Here is a 19,598-nt window from a genome sequence, read left to right on the forward strand (position 1 = left end):
ATTTTGATCATGCAGCAAGTTGTGATTTCTACTGTGTTAAAGAACTGGCACACACATATACGCCTGCAGCCGGAGCTTGATTGACTCTCGTCAATACGGCCTTCCAAAGCCCGGCCCTGGGGAGTTGTCCAAAAATTTTCCAACCTTTTGTATTACCTAAGTTTATTTTAAACAGACAAGGAGGAGTAATCTCTTAAAGGCTTTTTTAAAGGCATTGGACCAGGTTTTGATTATCACGTCTCAGGAAGCTTCTGCATTCCACCTAGTGCTAATGTGATACATCAAGAGCAGATGACACAAGAGATTCAGGCCTTGCTGCCAGTCTTTTACGAATCAGAACTTTGTTTCATGTTGCCAGATATTGTGGTTTCCTTTTCAGGGGATTCCTTTGCTGTATAATAAGAAGGCCGAGGGCATCCTGGCCTGCATGGGAAACAGTGTTGCCAGCAGGAGCAGAGAGGTGATTGTCCCCCTGTTCTCAGCACTGATGAGGCCGCAGCTCGAGTGCTGTGTTCAGTTTTGGGCCCCTCAGTGCAAGAAAGACATGGAGGCCCTGGAACGCGTTCAGAGGAGGGCAACAAAGCTGGTGAGGGGTCTGGAGCACAGGCCGTATGAGGAGCGGCTGAGGGAGCTGGGATTGTTCAGCCTGGAGAAGAGGAGGCTCAGGGGAGACCTCATTGCTCTCTCTAACTTCCTGAAGGGAGGCTGTAGTGAGCTGGGGCTCGGCCTCTTCTCTCGTGTCATTAATGATAGGACCAGAGGGAATGGCTTCAAGCTGCGACAGGGGAGATTCAGGCTGGACACTACGAGGTATTACTGCTCAGAAAGGGTGGCCAGGCACTGGAATGGACACAGGGAGGTGGTGAAGGGAAGGGGACGAGGGCGAGGAAGGAAGGAAGGGAAGGGGAAGGTAAAGGAAGGAAAGCGAGAGGAAAGACACGAAATGAGACGTGAATTTTGGGTCCTTTTCCGGCAGCCGCCCCCCCCCAACAGGCCCCAGCCCGGCCTGAGCCACGTGACAGTGCCAGTGCCAGTGACAGGAAGTGCTTCCTGCAGGCGGCGGAGAGCACTTCCGGGCCATGGCGGCATGGCGGCCATGAGCGGGGCCGGGAGGAGCGGGCTCTGTGCTGCGAACGGGGTCGGGCCTCGGGGCGGGGGCACGGAGGGGCTGTCGGGGGAGGAGCTCGCGGCGCTGCCGGCACCCAGAGGCGGCTCCCGGGCGGCTCCACGGTCTCGCTGTGCTGCGGAGTCACCCGGCCGGCCCCAAAAGCCTGGAGGCAGAGCCTGAGCCGGCCCCGGCCCGGATCGTGTGGTGCGGCTCCGGCCGTGCTGGGCTGTGCGGCAGGAAGATGACTTGCGGAATCAAACTCTATAACCCAAAGATGGGTTCTAAAGCAGGTATGTTTATTCCAGCGTTGCGCAGCGCCGGGTGCAAGCGGGAGAGCTCCACCAAACTTGCACACCGTAAGGAGAAAAGTGTGTTACAGATATAGGTTAAGCTAATACGTAATCAATAGTCTCCTCCTCAGTTTGATTACATATTCATTACATTCCCTAGGACCCCATTCCCCGCGACCCTTGCCGTTGTTTTGGGGTGAAATTCTTCTTCTGTTTTCTTCTTGGTGTTATCTGCTGCTATCGTTCTCCCATGTCAGCATCATCTTGCCCGGGGGTATCTAATCCTTCTTCTTGTCAGAGGTCTCCGGACAATTTCTTCTTATCTTTATTGCCCTCTTCTCTGGTTTTATTTTGACTAAGTGTCTGTAATTCCCCCTATCCCTGCACTTTTAAATGTAAACTATCTGCAGTTACCCTTTGTCTCGGATTCTGTGAAGTTCCCCTTTCCCTTTCTATAGCAGAGTGTTACCTTGCCTCCATTTCAGTCTTTGGGTCCCCAGGGAGGCTCTCCCTGGGGGTGTCCCGATTCGAAGGCAGGATTCAATCCCGCCGCAGCCCGTCCATGGCAGGCAAACGCTTCTCTCCTCTGCTCTTGGGACTCAGCAGTGCCAGGGGTTTCACAGCGCGCGTGTTGCAGTGGCTGGCAGCCTCCGTGTGTTTTTCTATTGCATACAGGATCCCATGGTGGAGCCGCGTTAGAAGCAGACGTTGGTGTCTTGTGGCAGGAGCAAGGGCAGTGGAAGCGCTGCCCAGGGCAGGGCGGTGGTGACTGCCATGAGAGCGGAGGTCTGATGCCATCTGCGAGGGATGGGATTTGCATCCGGTGGCTTTTCCGTTGCAGAATGTCCAGCAGCAGAGCGTGAGTGGCCGTGAAATGAAGCTGGGCCCCAGGAGAGCCGCCTGGAGCTGCGTCACGAGCTTCGTGCGTGGCCAGCGCAAGGTAGGTGTGCCTTACTGTAAGCGTGCGCTGAAGCAGTGTTGGTTAAGCACGGCTCACTCCTCTGTCTGCAACAGATGGGCTTTCTGCGCGCTTTATTGCTGTGGCCGTAGAATTCCCTCTTTCTTACCATCTGATCTGTGAAGGCTTTTGTGTGGGAAGGTTTTGAGGAATGAGGGAGTAGAAATTGCTTTAGTCACGAGTCATCTGGAAAGGTTTCACAGAAACGGTGACATTTGCAGAAGGAACGTATTGGCATTGGCAGTTGTGCCAAATACTCACTGGGATGGAGAGGAGGGAGTACCTGCAGAAGACCGTTCTCTTCTGGTTTTGAGGAAGCCGGGCAGAGCTCAGATTGCAGCTTAAGCAATGTTCTTTTGTCACACTCTGTGTCCTGTGTTGCGTTCTCTCCTTTCGATTCCAGTTCTCCTGACAGGTTAGGCTTGAATTCAGCATAATATCTGCTTCTCCCTGGGTTCAGGTTCTTTGGGTCTCCTGCCTGCTTTTCTCCCTTTTCTTAATGGAGAGTGGAGTTTCTACCACAGAGCAAAGTTTTGTGATTGACAGAAACAAATATGGAACATATTAGATGAACACAGCTCTGCATTTTTTTCTTCCTCCGAACAGCAAGGGACTCCTGTGCTCTCATTAATATCATCAGTGAGTAGATGCTGCCTTCTGCTGGAGCCTAAAATGCTTTCTGCAGTTGAGTGGTTGGAAACATAGGGTTTTAACTTAAAATTGTTTGCGCAGGGTGAAGGTTGGGAATACAATTAGAATACAGTTACACAGTGCTCTATCCCCAGCACTTTCCATCATTTTTCTTAACACAGCTTACGGTTCATTTCAAAACAAACTAACAAAGATGAACTTGGGTTAGCGTAGCCTGTTTTAAATGATCCTTCTGTGTCTTTTCCAGGCTGGTAGCAGAATGGAGACTTTCCCGAGGCACTGAGGAACAGACACAAGCTTCTTTTGAAGGCTTCAATGAAATTCTGCCCCAGCAGTATCTGTGGTCTTTTGATGCTAAGGAGCTGGACGTAAAGGATTCTTTGACTATTGCCAGATCCAGGCTGCTACAGGTATGTCACGGTTTAAACTAAAAATCCACCTGCGTCCGTGACAGGGACTGTGGGCCCAGCAGGGGCCCTAGGCCGAAAGGAAAAAAAGTTAATTAGGAAAAGAAAACAGCAGCAACAATCTAAGGAGGCACACTTATTTACTAAATTACTATATCGAAATACAGGATAACACAGTATAATACAATATAATTGAAAATTGAGCTAACGAATCAAGCAAAATAGGAGAGAGAATGAGTCCCGAAACCGAGAGGCCTACTGTAAATCTAGGCGAAACGGTGAAGGCTCCCACACACTCCCCTGAACGCCAGAACTCGAAAGACGTCAGTCTAGCCTGCGACAGAGTTAATATAGTGTCCAGGTCCTGTGACCTCGTGTTGTTCTCTGGGAGATGTAGTCTTCTTCTGTAAGTTGCAGATTCAGTAAAATTATTCATGCTTTATATGATGTTATGATGTGGAATACTGATAGCAAAATTACAACATTATTAAACCATGACAAGGTAATACTTGCATTTCAGTCAGTGTCTGAAGAGCAAAGTTCATTAAGGCTGGCGGTTCTGTTTTCAGGATGTGTGAGAGAAGCCTTATGTATCAGTTAGTATTTGGTTACTGTGTTGGTCTTCACTTTCTTCTTTGCAACCAATTTACACGTTTCTAACGTTAAGATTCTGCCAGCATAAATTTTTTGGCTAACAGTGTTTTTGTAGTCCTTGACAATGTGATTTGCGTGTGTCTAAAGAGTGAGCAACTAGAAAGCAAGGGAGAAAAGAACCAAATATCAGCGGATGGTCAAATTACTGAGTGGAGCAGGTTTTAGCTGCTTTTGGGTTCTCCAAGTTATACTCTACAGCAAAACATCGTATTTCTAGCACAGAATGGTACGGTTAGGTAAAGACAAAGTACGTTGTTAGTTTGAATGTCTAAATACAAATGTTTTCATGAGTGGTATTTCTCTTTTGTGGCCTCTCCACATTTTCTTTGTGAGCGGATGTTATTATTTGCTATGAAAGTTTGAGAGTTTAATATTAAAAACGAGTGTAGTGTGATTGCAGGTGCTTTTAAGTACAGTAGTATGTCAGTACAATAGTCTTGCTGTAGAAGCAAAGTAGTAGGTCGTAGTTTCAATGATTCCATGTGGGTGCCCAGCCCAACGTGGGGATTCCCTTATGAAAGGAGGGGGAGGGTGAAGGAGGCCGAGGGCCCTTTTCTCGGGGCCAGCTCTCTGTGCCCTCTTGCTGGCCGGAGAGAAGGGCTGCCCGCTGGACACAGGGAGTGCCTTGTAGCTCCCGTGCCGTGCCCTGCCCTCCAGCCCCCTCCTCATCCTATGCGGAACACCACTCCCAGCAGCACAGGTGCCATTTTGGAATCTTCCCCATGTCACAGCTGTCACCTTGGTTGCTGCGGCTCCACCCGACTCACTCACCTCTGAGAGTGCTGGGCAGGTAGCAGCCATGTCCAGCACGAAGCGAGGGCGAGAGGAATGTAGTGAGGATTTAAGTGGGGAGAAGGAGCTGGGGGCCCCAGAACCGAAGAGGAGGAGGGTGCCCGCCATAACCATCAAATGGAGGAGGGGGAAAGGAGCCCGTTTCCATCATGCCTGGACCAGCCCTGTGACCACCACCCATGTGGAGCCGATGGAGGTGGATCCCCCTCCGGAGGAACCGATGGAGGTGGATCCCCCTCCAGAGGAGCCCATGGACGTGGATCCGCCCGCGGCATAGCTGGCCTGGCACCACACCACCGTGCCAGGCCCCGCGTTGGCATGGTCACAGCTTCACCATCGCTGGTCCAGGCACTCGGCTCCTTTCCTGCTGCGTGGCCCCTGCCCCCAGCATGAGCTGGGTGGCATTATTTAACATCTTCTTCTCCTCCACCTCGTTGCTCCTCCGGTTCTGTGGGCCCCCAGTTCCTTCTTCCCCCTGTTGTAGTTAGGTGTTTGCTCTGTTCTTTGTTTTGATGGTTGTGTTAGGTTAGTGTTAGTGTTCAGTTTAGTTTTAGCGTTAGGGATAGGTTCCTGTTTGTTCTTTAGAGTTAGGCATAGGTTCCTGTTTGTTCTTTAGGGTTAGGTATAGGTTTCTGTTGTTATTTTAGAGTTAGGCGTAGGTTAGTGTTCGTACTTACAGTCAGGCATTGGCTGCTACACTCAAGTAAAAGTAACCGCTGCTCCTGGGTAAGCACACAGTGTTGCCATCAGGGCTCAAGCTCAGGCAGCCAGCTGACCGGGGCAGAATTTGTGTTAGACGCTGCTCAGTGACAACACCCAGAACAAAGTAGCAAGGATGTGAAGTGCAGGAGACTACTTGCGCTTAGCACATTCTGTCTGCTGTAACAGCATTACTCAAAGATTTCTAATCAGGCCAAGATCTTTGTGATGCAGCAGTTTGTTCATTACTGCCATCATGGGCGCACGACCCTACTGGCGAGGAATGGAAGGCCCTATATGCTGGCCCGACCCTACCCGCAGGGAGGTGTGCTCCCTCCCCTGGGCACGGGTCAGGGACATTGCTGGGAGACTTCCCAGTCTGATCTGCCCTTCTGTCTACTATCCCCTGCTGATAGTTCAGGCTGGCAGTGAAGAAGTTAGTAAAAAAAGCCTGAAGGCTATCAAAGATGATTTCAGGGGACTGGGGCGGGTAATCGAAGGAACAGGTGTGCGGGTGGTTATTGCATCTGTACTTTCAGTGGCAGGGAGGGATACTGAGTTGGACCTAAAAACCCACCTCTTAAACAAATGGTTAAAGAGTCGGTGCAGACATAGGAGTCTTGGTGTTTTTCACCATGGGGCAATTTATTTGGCTCCTGGCATGACAGCTACAGACGGAAGCGGCCTGTCTCAAAGGGGTAAGAGGGTTCTAGCTGAGGAACTGTCAGGACCCCACCAAAAACCTGCACCCTGACTTGTAAAATGGTTACACAGATATAGGTACACCTCATACATAGTCAATGATGTAAGGAAGGACACTGGACACACCTTCGTTGGCTCCACAGCCGCAGTCCAACACGGCGCCCAGGCCCGTCGATCCATTCCTTTGCTTGCTGCCAGTTCCCACAGGGAGTCCTCACTCAGACACCTGAAACAACAACGCACACAAACACATCAGGCAAACAACAGACACGCACACAAACACAAAACGCCCTCCTCGGATCCCGCCACTCACCCTTCCTTTGCCAACTTCTCTCGCTCACCTTCAGGGCAGTGCCAGCCCCTTCAACCCGATCACAGAATCACAGAATGACCCGGGTTGGAAGGGACCTCAAGGATCATGAAGCACCAACCCCCCGCCTGGCTGCGGGGCTGTGGCAGCCGGTGTGGCTGGGTGCAGCACGTGGGCATGTGGGAGGGCCTGCAGCAGGGATGTGGGGTGTAATCAGAGTGACTGGAATTCCAATTCAGTCAGAGGTCTTAATTGTAGGTAAGGGTTGAATCCGCCGAGGTGCCGCACAAGGAGAGGCGCTGGGTGCGACTATGGAAAGCAGAGCTTGTGTGTCCCAGGAGGCAGGCGTAGTCAGGTCCCCTTTGGAGCCTGCCATTGTTGGTGCTCAGCTCAGGAGCCCCATCAGGAGCTGCTGCGTGCTGCGTCTGTGTCACGGACTTATCTAGATCAATATGATTGACTGATCAATCTATGATCTCCAGATGATGTTATGATGTGAAATACCAATAGAAAAAAATACAAAACCACAACAGTATGGCAGCCCAAAAAGATTCCCTTGTGGAAGAAGGGGGAGGGTGAAGGAGGGTGAAGGAGGGTGAAGGAGGCCGAGGGCCCTTTACTTGGGGCCGGCTCGTCTGTGCCCTCTTGCTGGCCAGAGAGAAGGGCTGCCCGCTGGGCACAGGGAGCACCTTGTAGCTCCCGTACCATGCCCTGCCCTCCAGCCCCCTCCTCATCCTATGTGGAACTCCAGTGCCAGCAGTGCGGCCGCCATTTTAGAACCCTCTCCATGTCACCATGGTCACCGTTGCCGCATGCCTCTGACAGTTGTGGCAGTTAACAGCCATGCCTGCTGCAAAGAGGGCGAGGGTTGAAGTTTCTGGTGGGAGGATGGAGCTGGGGGCCCTAGGAGTCAGAAGGAGGAGGGGGCCCGCCATGACCATCAGGCAGAGGAGGGGTAAGAGAGCCATTATCCATCATGCCTGGACCAGCCCTGTGACCACCACCCATGTGGAGCCTATGGAGGTGGATCCCCCTCCGGAGGAACCGATGGAGGTGGATCCCCCTCCAGAGGAACCGATGGAGGTGGATCCCCCTCCGGAGGAACCAATGGAGGTGGATCCCCCTCCAGAGGAGCCCATGGACGTGGATCCGCCCGCGGCATAGCTGGCCTGGCACCACACCACCGTGCCAGGCCCCGCGTTGGCATGGTCACAGCTTCACCATCGCTGGTCCAGGCACTCGGCTCCTTTCCTGCTGCGCGGCCCCTGCCCCCAGCATTAGCTGGGTGGCATTATTTAACATCTTCTGCTCCTCCACCTTGTTGCTCCTCTGGTTCTGTGGGCCCCCAGTTCCTTCTTCCCCCTGTTAGGTTAGGTGTTTGTTATGTTTTTGTTGATGGTAGTGTTAGGTTAGTGTTAGTGTTAGTGTTCAGTTTAGTTTTAGCGTTAGGGATAGGTTCCTGTTCGTTTTTTAGAGTTAGGCATAGGTTCCTGTTTGTTCTTTAGGGTTAGGTATAGGTTTTTGTTGTTATTTTAGAGTTAGGTATAGGTTTTTGTTGTTATTTTAGAGTTAGGTATAGGTTTCTGTTGTTATTTTAGAGTTAGGCATAGGTTAGTGTTCGTACTTGCAGTCAGGCATTGGCTGTTACACTCAAGTAAAAGTAACCGCTGCTCCTTGGGTAAGCATGCAGCTGGTTGCTCACCCCGAGCAATGAGTGCGACTGCCCTGACAGTTTGATGACATCTGCGATGAACTGAATTTCCCTCTTGGGACTTTTCCTTTGCAGAACATGGAGGAGCAGAGCGTGAGTGGGCTGAGAAATGGAGCTGGGACTCAGGAGAGCAATACGTGGCTGTGTCCCAGAGCTCCCAAAGTGTGGCCATTGCAAGGTAGGCGTGCCTTACCGTAAGCGTTGTTCAAGCACAGCTCCTGGCACTGTCTGCAACAGATCCGCTCTCTGCGTGCTTTCTTTCAGTCGCTGGTGTTGTGCAGCACAGCCACGGCACGGCCCTCAGTGCGTACGCGAGGAGCGTGAAAAGGTAGGTGGTGAATTTTCATCTTGCTAACGCTAGGATTAGGAATGGTGAGCATTCCTAAAAGAGTGGCCACAAAGGTGTGATCTGCCTCGGGGAGAAGTTGATTCTCGCCTCTTCAGCTTTTCCCTTCTTTTCTGTCCACCTGTCCTTTCCAGCTCCTCCTCCCCTCAGCTGCAAGTGGGGCAGTGCTCGAGTGTGAGGACTCTTCCTTGGCATGCGGTAACAGACAATGCAGATGTGACTTTTGTGTCCTTCCTTGTTCTTGGGTTCGTAGCCCAGGGATATCTTGCGAGCAGCTCTCTAAGTCAGACTGTGCTGGCAGCGTGCGTGAGTGAAATAGTGCCTCTTTTTTCCCTCTTGCAGCAAGCTTGCCGAGGCAAGGCAAGCGCTACTCAGCTGAGGAAGAAAGCCGAGAAGGAAAGCAGAAAGCAACGATGAGGGCTTGAGCAAGAAGCTACAAAGGACAGCAGAACCACCTGCAACGCTTCCTCGGAGGTGGCACCAAGAGCTGCTGACTCAACAGTCCAGTTTACTGGCACAGCCGTGCTTTCCCTGTCATGGACGGTGGAGATGATGGAAGTGAACTGGACAGGAAGGACTTGTGCTGCGTTAGAAGCAATGAGGGCTTCACATAGGCAGGACTTGGTGTATGGCAAGAGCTGGAGACGCTGCGTTCCTTCAGGGTGTGTCTCTTGAGGTCCAGGCCTGGTGTAGGGTTAGGTTGAAATAGGGCTGGCTGGGACTGGAGAGGGAGGAGGTGACGTAGCCCCGGGGTTTGGCTTCTCCTTGGGTCTGACTGGAGGCTGAGTGACTGATTGCTAAGCGGCAATCCTGGGCACTGGGGTTTCATTTTGGGGTGTGGGCGGGGCAATAAATAGAAGCCAAATCTTCTTGTACGCAATAAAATTGAAGCGAACTTTCTAAACCTGGTGCTGCCTCTTTCAGTAGCTGGTCAGAACGTCCCTCGCTCGGGCTGGCAATCGCAGGGCGATGAAGCGGTCGGCTTCACGTCTCTCCCTTGACATGGTGCAGTGCAGGTTTTCCCCCGTTTCCTTGTTGGTCTTCCCAACCTGTGGCCTTTCAGCCAACCCGTAAGTGCTGGTGACAGGCTGTGAGCATCTCCTTGCTCTCTGAGGACTGACAGAAAGAAACCAGAGGAGGGGAAGCAGCCCGGCAGGAAGAAGGGTGTCCCGTGCTCAGCCCCTTGAGTTGGCCTCTCTTCCCTGAGGGCTCTTTCAGCTTCTGATGGATGCACCGTGTGTTGCTGTTTGCCCTGGGAAGCCCAGCTGCACGCTGGCAGCCGTGGCCTGTGCATCAGCCTCCCCTTGAGGCCCAAGGAGTTGTTTGTTTTTATGTATTCACTATTGGTGTGGCATTTTGTTGTTTTGTTCTGCTTTGAGATCAAGGGGTAATTTAACACCGTTGGAAGTCATTGGGGTTCAGGAGTAGCACATGTAGAATTTTGATCATGCAGCAAGTTGTGATTTCTACTGTGTTAAAGAACTGGCACACACATATACGCCTGCAGCCGGAGCTTGATTGACTCTCGTCAATACGGCCTTCCAAAGCCCGGCCCTGGGGAGTTGTCCAAAAATTTTCCAACCTTTTGTATTACCTAAGTTTATTTTAAACAGACAAGGAGGAGTAATCTCTTAAAGGCTTTTTTAAAGGCATTGGACCAGGTTTTGATTATCACGTCTCAGGAAGCTTCTGCATTCCACCTAGTGCTAATGTGATACATCAAGAGCAGATGACACAAGAGATTCAGGCCTTGCTGCCAGTCTTTTACGAATCAGAACTTTGTTTCATGTTGCCAGATATTGTGGTTTCCTTTTCAGGGGATTCCTTTGCTGTATAATAAGAAGGCCGAGGGCATCCTGGCCTGCATGGGAAACAGTGTTGCCAGCAGGAGCAGAGAGGTGATTGTCCCCCTGTTCTCAGCACTGATGAGGCCGCAGCTCGAGTGCTGTGTTCAGTTTTGGGCCCCTCAGTGCAAGAAAGACATGGAGGCCCTGGAACGCGTTCAGAGGAGGGCAACAAAGCTGGTGAGGGGTCTGGAGCACAGGCCGTATGAGGAGCGGCTGAGGGAGCTGGGATTGTTCAGCCTGGAGAAGAGGAGGCTCAGGGGAGACCTCATTGCTCTCTCTAACTTCCTGAAGGGAGGCTGTAGTGAGCTGGGGCTCGGCCTCTTCTCTCGTGTCATTAATGATAGGACCAGAGGGAATGGCTTCAAGCTGCGACAGGGGAGATTCAGGCTGGACACTACGAGGTATTACTGCTCAGAAAGGGTGGCCAGGCACTGGAATGGACACAGGGAGGTGGTGAAGGGAAGGGGACGAGGGCGAGGAAGGAAGGAAGGGAAGGGGAAGGTAAAGGAAGGAAAGCGAGAGGAAAGACACGAAATGAGACGTGAATTTTGGGTCCTTTTCCGGCAGCCGCCCCCCCCCAACAGGCCCCAGCCCGGCCTGAGCCACGTGACAGTGCCAGTGCCAGTGACAGGAAGTGCTTCCTGCAGGCGGCGGAGAGCACTTCCGGGCCATGGCGGCATGGCGGCCATGAGCGGGGCCGGGAGGAGCGGGCTCTGTGCTGCGAACGGGGTCGGGCCTCGGGGCGGGGGCACGGAGGGGCTGTCGGGGGAGGAGCTCGCGGCGCTGCCGGCACCCAGAGGCGGCTCCCGGGCGGCTCCACGGTCTCGCTGTGCTGCGGAGTCACCCGGCCGGCCCCAAAAGCCTGGAGGCAGAGCCTGAGCCGGCCCCGGCCCGGATCGTGTGGTGCGGCTCCGGCCGTGCTGGGCTGTGCGGCAGGAAGATGACTTGCGGAATCAAACTCTATAACCCAAAGATGGGTTCTAAAGCAGGTATGTTTATTCCAGCGTTGCGCAGCGCCGGGTGCAAGCGGGAGAGCTCCACCAAACTTGCACACCGTAAGGAGAAAAGTGTGTTACAGATATAGGTTAAGCTAATACGTAATCAATAGTCTCCTCCTCAGTTTGATTACATATTCATTACATTCCCTAGGACCCCATTCCCCGCGACCCTTGCCGTTGTTTTGGGGTGAAATTCTTCTTCTGTTTTCTTCTTGGTGTTATCTGCTGCTATCGTTCTCCCATGTCAGCATCATCTTGCCCGGGGGTATCTAATCCTTCTTCTTGTCAGAGGTCTCCGGACAATTTCTTCTTATCTTTATTGCCCTCTTCTCTGGTTTTATTTTGACTAAGTGTCTGTAATTCCCCCTATCCCTGCACTTTTAAATGTAAACTATCTGCAGTTACCCTTTGTCTCGGATTCTGTGAAGTTCCCCTTTCCCTTTCTATAGCAAAGTGTTACCTTGCCTCCATTTCAGTCTTTGGGTCCCCAGGGAGGCTCTCCCTGGGGGTGTCCCGATTCGAAGGCAGGATTCAATCCCGCCGCAGCCCGTCCATGGCAGGCAAACGCTTCTCTCCTCTGCTCTTGGGACTCAGCAGTGCCAGGGGTTTCACAGCGCGCGTGTTGCAGTGGCTGGCAGCCTCCGTGTGTTTTTCTGTTGCATACAGGATCCCATGGTGGAGCCGCGTTAGAAGCAGACGTTGGTGTCTTGTGGCAGGAGCAAGGGCAGTGGAAGCGCTGCCCAGGGCAGGGCGGTGGTGACTGCCATGAGAGCGGAGGTCTGATGCCATCTGCGAGGGATGGGATTTGCATCCGGTGGCTTTTCCGTTGCAGAATGTCCAGCAGCAGAGCGTGAGTGGCCGTGAAATGAAGCTGGGCCCCAGGAGAGCCGCCTGGAGCTGCGTCACGAGCTTCGTGCGTGGCCAGCGCAAGGTAGGTGTGCCTTACTGTAAGCGTGCGCTGAAGCAGTGTTGGTTAAGCACGGCTCACTCCTCTGTCTGCAACAGATGGGCTTTCTGCGCGCTTTATTGCTGTGGCCGTAGAATTCCCTCTTTCTTACCATCTGATCTGTGAAGGCTTTTGTGTGGGAAGGTTTTGAGGAATGAGGGAGTAGAAATTGCTTTAGTCACGAGTCATCTGGAAAGGTTTCACAGAAACGGTGACATTTGCAGAAGGAACGTATTGGCATTGGCAGTTGTGCCAAATACTCACTGGGATGGAGAGGAGGGAGTACCTGCAGAAGACCGTTCTCTTCTGGTTTTGAGGAAGCCGGGCAGAGCTCAGATTGCAGCTTAAGCAATGTTCTTTTGTCACACTCTGTGTCCTGTGTTGCGTTCTCTCCTTTCGATTCCAGTTCTCCTGACAGGTTAGGCTTGAATTCAGCATAATATCTGCTTCTCCCTGGGTTCAGGTTCTTTGGGTCTCCTGCCTGCTTTTCTCCCTTTTCTTAATGGAGAGTGGAGTTTCTACCACAGAGCAAAGTTTCGTGATTGACAGAAACAAATATGGAACATATTAGATGAACACAGCTCTGCATTTTTTTCTTCCTCCGAACAGCAAGGGACTCCTGTGCTCTCATTAATATCATCAGTGAGTAGATGCTGCCTTCTGCTGGAGCCTAAAATGCTTTCTGCAGTTGAGTGGTTGGAAACATAGGGTTTTAACTTAAAATTGTTTGCGCAGGGTGAAGGTTGGGAATACAATTAGAATACAGTTACACAGTGCTCTATCCCCAGCACTTTCCATCATTTTTCTTAACACAGCTTACGGTTCATTTCAAAACAAACTAACAAAGATGAACTTGGGTTAGCGTAGCCTGTTTTAAATGATCCTTCTGTGTCTTTTCCAGGCTGGTAGCAGAATGGAGACTTTCCCGAGGCACTGAGGAACAGACACAAGCTTCTTTTGAAGGCTTCAATGAAATTCTGCCCCAGCAGTATCTGTGGTCTTTTGATGCTAAGGAGCTGGACGTAAAGGATTCTTTGACTATTGCCAGATCCAGGCTGCTACAGGTATGTCACGGTTTAAACTAAAAATCCACCTGCGTCCGTGACAGGGACTGTGGGCCCAGCAGGGGCCCTAGGCCGAAAGGAAAAAAAGTTAATTAGGAAAAGAAAACAGCAGCAACAATCTAAGGAGGCACACTTATTTACTAAATTACTATATCGAAATACAGGATAACACAGTATAATACAATATAATTGAAAATTGAGCTAACGAATCAAGCAAAATAGGAGAGAGAATGAGTCCCGAAACCGAGAGGCCTACTGTAAATCTAGGCGAAACGGTGAAGGCTCCCACACACTCCCCTGAACGCCAGAACTCGAAAGACGTCAGTCTAGCCTGCGACAGAGTTAATATAGTGTCCAGGTCCTGTGACCTCGTGTTGTTGTCTGGGAGATGTAGTCTTCTTCTGTAAGTTGCAGATTCAGTAAAATTATTCATGCTTTATATGATGTTATGATGTGGAATACTGATAGCAAAATTACAAAATTATTAAACCATGACAAGGTAATACTTGCATTTCAGTCAGTGTCTGAAGAGCAAAGTTCATTAAGGCTGGCGGTTCTGTTTTCAGGATGTGTGAGAGAAGCCTTATGTATCAGTTAGCATTTGGTTACTGTGTTGGTCTTCACTTTCTTCTTTGCAACCAATTTACACGTTTCTAACGTTAAGATTCTGCCAGCATAAATTTTTTGGCTAACAGTGTTTTTGTAGTCCTTGACAATGTGATTTGCGTGTGTCTAAAGAGTGAGCAACTAGAAAGCAAGGGAGAAAAGAACCAAATATCAGCGGATGGTCAAATTACTGAGTGGAGCAGGTTTTAGCTGCTTTTGGGTTCTCCAAGTTATACTCTACAGCAAAACATCGTATTTCTAGCACAGAATGGTACGGTTAGGTAAAGACAAAGTACGTTGTTAGTTTGAATGTCTAAATACAAATGTTTTCATGAGTGGTATTTCTCTTTTGTGGCCTCTCCACATTTTCTTTGTGAGCGGATGTTATTATTTGCTATGAAAGTTTGAGAGTTTAATATTAAAAACGAGTGTAGTGTGATTGCAGGTGCTTTAAGTACAGTAGTATTTCAGTACAATAGTCTTGCTGTAGAAGCAAAGTAGTAGGTTGTAGTTTCAATGATTCCATGTGGGTGCCCAGCCCAAAGTGGGGATTCCCTTATGAAAGGAGGGGGAGGGTGAAGGAGGCCGAGGGCCCTTTTCTCGGGGCCAGCTCTCTGTGCCCTCTTGCTGGCCGGAGAGAAGGGCTGCCCGCTGGACACAGGGAGTGCCTTGTAGCTCCCGTGCCGTGCCCTGCCCTCCAGCCCCCTCCTCATCCTATGCGGAACACCACTCCCAGCAGCACAGGTGCCATTTTGGAATCTTCCCCATGTCACAGCTGTCACCTTGGTTGCTGCGGCTCCACCCGACTCACTCACCTCTGAGAGTGCTGGGCAGGTAGCAGCCATGTCCAGCACGAAGCGAGGGCGAGAGGAATGTAGTGAGGATTTAAGTGGGGAGAAGGAGCTGGGGGCCCCAGAACCGAAGAGGAGGAGGGTGCCCGCCATAACCATCAAATGGAGGAGGGGGAAAGGAGCCCGTTTCCATCATGCCTGGACCAGCCCTGTGACCACCACCCATGTGGAGCCGATGGAGGTGGATCCCCCTCCGGAGGAACCGATGGAGGTGGATCCCCCTCCAGAGGAGCCCATGGACGTGGATCCGCCCGCGGCATAGCTGGCCTGGCACCACACCACCGTGCCAGGCCCCGCGTTGGCATGGTCACAGCTTCACCATCGCTGGTCCAGGCACTCGGCTCCTTTCCTGCTGCGTGGCCCCTGCCCCCAGCATGAGCTGGGTGGCATTATTTAACATCTTCTTCTCCTCCACCTCGTTGCTCCTCCGGTTCTGTGGGCCCCCAGTTCCTTCTTCCCCCTGTTGTAGTTAGGTGTTTGCTCTGTTCTTTGTTTTGATGGTTGTGTTAGGTTAGTGTTAGTGTTCAGTTTAGTTTTAGCGTTAGGGATAGGTTCCTGTTTGTTCTTTAGAGTTAGGCATAGGTTCCTGTTTGTTCTTTAGGGTTAGGTATAGGTTTCTGTTGTTATTTTAGAGTTAGGCGTAGGTTAGTGTTCGTACTTACAGTCAGGCATTGGCTGCTACACTCAAGTAAAAGTAACCGCTGCTCCTGGGTAAGCACACAGTGTTGCCATCAGGGCTCAAGCTCAGGCAGCCAGCTGACCGGGGCAGAATTTGTGTTAGACGCTGCTCAGTGACAACACCCAGAACAAAGTAGCAAGGATGTGAAGTGCAGGAGACTACTTGCGCTTAGCACATTCTGTCTGCTGTAACAGCATTACTCAAAGATTTCTAATCAGGCCAAGATCTTTGTGATGCAGCAGTTTGTTCATTACTGCCATCATGGGCGCACGACCCTACTGGCGAGGAATGGAAGGCCCTATATGCTGGCCCGACCCTACCCGCAGGGAGGTGTGCTCCCTCCCCTGGGCACGGGTCAGGGACGTTGCTGGGAGACTTCCCAGTCTGATCTGCCCTTCTGTCTACTATCCCCTGCTGATAGTTCAGGCTGGCAGTGAAGAAGTTAGTAAAAAAAGCCTGAAGGCTATCAAAGATGATTTCAGGGGACTGGGGCGGGTAATCGAAGGAACAGGTGTGCGGGTGGTTATTGCATCTGTACTTTCAGTGGCAGGGAGGGATACTGAGTTGGACCTAAAAACCCACCTCTTAAACAAATGGTTAAAGAGTCGGTGCAGACATAGGAGTCTTGGTGTTTTTCACCATGGGGCAATTTATTTGGCTCCTGGCATGACAGCTACAGACGGAAGCGGCCTGTCTCAAAGGGGTAAGAGGGTTCTAGCTGAGGAACTGTCAGGACCCCACCAAAAACCTGCACCCTGACTTGTAAAATGGTTACACAGATATAGGTACACCTCATACATAGTCAATGATGTAAGGAAGGACACTGGACACACCTTCGTTGGCTCCACAGCCGCAGTCCAACACGGCGCCCAGGCCCGTCGATCCATTCCTTTGCTTGCTGCCAGTTCCCACAGGGAGTCCTCATTCAGACACCTGAAACAACAACGCACACAAACACATCAGGCAAACAACAGACACGCACACAAACACAAAACGCCCTCCTCGGATCCCGCCACTCACCCTTCCTTTGCCAACTTCTCTCGCTCACCTTCAGGGCAGTGCCAGCCCCTTCAACCCGATCACAGAATCACAGAATGACCCGGGTTGGAAGGGACCTCAAGGATCATGAAGCACCAACCCCCCGCCTGGCTGCGGGGCTGTGGCAGCCGGTGTGGCTGGGTGCAGCACGTGGGCATGTGGGAGGGCCTGCAGCAGGGATGTGGGGTGTAATCAGAGTGACTGGAATTCCAATTCAGTCAGAGGTCTTAATTGTAGGTAAGGGTTGAATCCGCCGAGGTGCCGCACAAGGAGAGGCGCTGGGTGCGACTATGGAAAGCAGAGCTTGTGTGTCCCAGGAGGCAGGCGTAGTCAGGTCCCCTTTGGAGCCTGCCGTTGTTGGTGCTCAGCTCAGGAGCCCCATCAGGAGCTGCTGCGTGCTGCGTCTGTGTCACGGACTTATCTAGATCAATATGATTGACTGATCAATCTATGATCTCCAGATGATGTTATGATGTGAAATACCAATAGAAAAAAATACAAAACCACAACAGTATGGCAGCCCAAAAAGATTCCCTTGTGGAAGAAGGGGGAGGGTGAAGGAGGGTGAAGGAGGGTGAAGGAGGGTGAAGGAGGCCGAGGGCCCTTTACTTGGGGCCGGCTCGTCTGTGCCCTCTTGCTGGCCAGAGAGAAGGGCTGCCCGCTGGGCACAGGGAGCACCTTGTAGCTCCCGTACCATGCCCTGCCCTCCAGCCCCCTCCTCATCCTATGTGGAACTCCAGTGCCAGCAGTGCGGCCGCCATTTTAGAACCCTCTCCATGTCACCATGGTCACCGTTGCCGCATGCCTCTGACAGTTGTGGCAGTTAACAGCCATGCCTGCTGCAAAGAGGGCGAGGGTTGAAGCTTCTGGTGGGAGGATGGAGCTGGGGGCCCTAGGAGTCAGAAGGAGGAGGGGGCCCGCCATGACCATCAGGCAGAGGAGGGGTAAGAGAGCCATTATCCATCATGCCTGGACCAGCCCTGTGACCACCACCCATGTGGAGCCTATGGAGGTGGATCCCCCTCCGGAGGAACCGATGGAGGTGGATCCCCCTCCGGAGGAACCGATGGAGGTGGATCCCCCTCCAGAGGAGCCCATGGATGTGGATCCGCCCGCGGCATAGCTGGCCTGGCACCACACCACCGTGCCAGGCCCCGCGTTGGCATGGTCACAGCTTCACCATCGCTGGTCCAGGCACTCGGCTCCTTTCCTGCTGCGCGGCCCCTGCCCCCAGCATTAGCTGGGTGGCATTATTTAACATCATCTTCTCCTCCATGTTGTTGCTCCTCTGGTTCTGTGGGCCCCCAGTTCCTTCTTCCCCCTGTTAGGTTAGGTGCTTGTTATGTTTTTGTTGATGGTAGTGTTAGATTAGTGTTAGTGTTAGTGTTCAGTTTAGTTTTAGCGTTAGGGATAGGTTCCTGTTCGTTTTTTAGAGTTAGGCATAGGTTCCTGTTTGTTCTTTAGGGTTAGGTATAGGTTTTTGTTGTTATTTTAGAGTTAGGTATAGGTTTTTGTTGTTATTTTAGAGTTAGGTATAGGTTTCTGTTGTTATTTTAGAGTTAGGCATAGGTTAGTGTTCGTACTTGCAGTCAGGCATTGGCTGTTACGCTCAAGTAAAAGTAACCGCTGCTCCTTGGGTAAGCATGCAGCTGGTTGCTCACCCCGAGCAATGAGTGCGACTGCCCTGACAGTTTGATGACATCTGCGATGAACTGAATTTCCCTCTTGGGACTTTTCCTTTGCAGAACATGGAGGAGCAGAGCGTGAGTGGCTGAGAAATGGAGCTGGGACTCAGGAGAGCAACACGTGGCTGTGTCCCAGAGCTCCCAAAGTGTGGCCATTGCAAGGTAGGAGTGCCTTACCGAAAGCGTTGTTCAAGCACAGCTCCTGGCACTGTCTGCAACAGATCCGCTCTCTGCGTGCTTTCTTTCAGTCGCTGGTGTTGTGCAGCACAGCCACGGCACGGCCCTCAGTGCGTACGCGAGGAGCGTGAAAAGGTAGGTGGTGAATTTTCATCTTGCTAACGCTAGGATTAGGAATGGTGAGCATTCCTAAAAGAGTGGCCACAAAGGTGTGATCTGCCTCGGGGAGAAGTTGATTCTCGCCTCTTCAGCTTTTCCCTTCTTTTCTGTCCACCTGTCCTTTCCAGCTCCTCCTCCCCTCAGCTGCAAGTGGGGCAGTGCTCGAGTGTGAGGACTCTTCCTTGGCATGCGGTAACAGACAATGCAGATGTGACTTTTGTGTCCTTCCTTGTTCTTGGGTTCGTAGCCCAGGGATATCTTGCGAGCAGCTCTCTAAGTCAGACTGTGCTGGCAGCGTGCGTGAGTGAAATAGTGCCTCTTTTTTCCCTCTTGCAGCAAGCTTGCCGAGGCAAGGCAAGCGCTACTCAGCTGAGGAAGAAAGCCGAGAAGGAAAGCAGAAAGCAACGATGAGGGCTTGAGCAAGAAGCTACAAAGGACAGCAGAACCACCTGCAACGCTTCCTCGGAGGTGGCACCAAGAGCTGCTGACTCAACAGTCCAGTTTACTGGCACAGCCGTGCTTTCCCTGTCATGGACGGTGGAGATGATGGAAGTGAACTGGACAGGAAGGACTTGTGCTGCGTTAGAAGCAATGAGGGCTTCACATAGGCAGGACTTGGTGTATGGCAAGAGCTGGAGACGCTGCGTTCCTTCAGGGTGTGTCTCTTGAGGTCCAGGCCTGGTGTAGGGTTAGGTTGAAATAGGGCTGGCTGGGACTGGAGAGGGAGGAGGTGACGTAGCCCCGGGGTTTGGCTTCTCCTTGGGTCTGACTGGAGGCTGAGTGACTGATTGCTAAGCGGCAATCCTGGGCACTGGGGTTTCATTTTGGGGTGTGGGCGGGGCAATAAATAGAAGCCAAATCTTCTTGTACGCAATAAAATTGAAGCGAACTTTCTAAACCTGGTGCTGCCTCTTTCAGTA

The 19,598-nt window shown here is 51.8% G+C and overlaps 2 protein-coding genes across 9 annotated transcripts; both read left to right on the forward strand.

Moving 5' to 3' along the window:
* The first annotated feature begins 281 nt into the window (after positions 1 to 281).
* Positions 282 to 9,532, forward strand: LOC146757735 (uncharacterized). Of its 5 annotated transcripts, none has more exons than XM_085519989.1 (6): positions 1,059 to 1,398; positions 2,240 to 2,338; positions 3,255 to 3,417; positions 8,358 to 8,460; positions 8,547 to 8,610; positions 8,763 to 9,532. In XM_085519989.1, exons 4-6 carry the CDS (start codon positions 8,361 to 8,363, stop codon positions 9,043 to 9,045), a joined length of 447 nt encoding a protein of 148 aa, XP_085376115.1. In that variant the 5' UTR covers positions 1,059 to 1,398; positions 2,240 to 2,338; positions 3,255 to 3,417; positions 8,358 to 8,360; the 3' UTR covers positions 9,046 to 9,532. The 5 variants fall into 5 exon arrangements, 2 of the variants coding, with proteins under 2 accessions (XP_085376115.1, XP_085376116.1); XM_085519990.1 differs by having other exon boundaries at positions 1,067 to 2,338; positions 8,763 to 8,873; positions 8,971 to 9,532; XR_014935883.1 differs by lacking the exons at positions 8,358 to 8,460; positions 8,547 to 8,610; positions 8,763 to 9,532 and adding an exon at positions 2,963 to 2,995 and having other exon boundaries at positions 282 to 1,398.
* Positions 9,533 to 10,347: 815 nt separating this feature from the next.
* Positions 10,348 to 19,576, forward strand: LOC146757736 (uncharacterized). Of its 4 annotated transcripts, XM_085519987.1 has the most exons (6): positions 10,348 to 11,464; positions 12,306 to 12,404; positions 13,321 to 13,483; positions 18,403 to 18,504; positions 18,591 to 18,654; positions 19,015 to 19,576. In XM_085519987.1, exon 1 carries the CDS (start codon positions 10,494 to 10,496, stop codon positions 11,352 to 11,354), a length of 861 nt encoding a protein of 286 aa, XP_085376113.1. In that variant the 5' UTR covers positions 10,348 to 10,493; the 3' UTR covers positions 11,355 to 11,464; positions 12,306 to 12,404; positions 13,321 to 13,483; positions 18,403 to 18,504; positions 18,591 to 18,654; positions 19,015 to 19,576. The 4 variants fall into 4 exon arrangements, with proteins under 4 accessions (XP_085376113.1, XP_085376111.1, XP_085376112.1 ...); XM_085519985.1 differs by having other exon boundaries at positions 10,348 to 12,404; positions 18,807 to 19,576; XM_085519986.1 differs by having other exon boundaries at positions 10,348 to 12,404.
* The last annotated feature ends 22 nt before the right edge of the window (positions 19,577 to 19,598 follow it).

The sequence above is a fragment of the Coturnix japonica genome, chromosome 19, assembly GCF_054131305.1.
Source record: "Coturnix japonica strain WE chromosome 19, WE-NBRP24, whole genome shotgun sequence".
NCBI lineage: Eukaryota > Metazoa > Chordata > Aves > Galliformes > Phasianidae > Coturnix > Coturnix japonica.

What these genes read in the sequence shown, in the direction of transcription:
- LOC146757736 (XM_085519985.1), top strand. Translation starts at nt 10,494, where the DNA reads ATGGGAAACAGTGTTGCCAGCAGGAGCAGAGAGGTGATTGTCCCCCTG.
- LOC146757735 (XM_085519989.1), top strand. Translation starts at nt 8,361, where the DNA reads ATGGAGGAGCAGAGCGTGAGTGGGCTGAGAAATGGAGCTGGGACTCAG. An exon ending in CAAAGTGTGGCCATTGCAAG is followed by an intron (nt 8,461 to 8,546) that starts GTAGGCGTGCCT and finishes GCTTTCTTTCAG; the next exon opens with TCGCTGGTGTTGTGCAGCAC. An exon ending in TACGCGAGGAGCGTGAAAAG is followed by an intron (nt 8,611 to 8,762) that starts GTAGGTGGTGAA and finishes TGTCCTTTCCAG; the next exon opens with CTCCTCCTCCCCTCAGCTGC.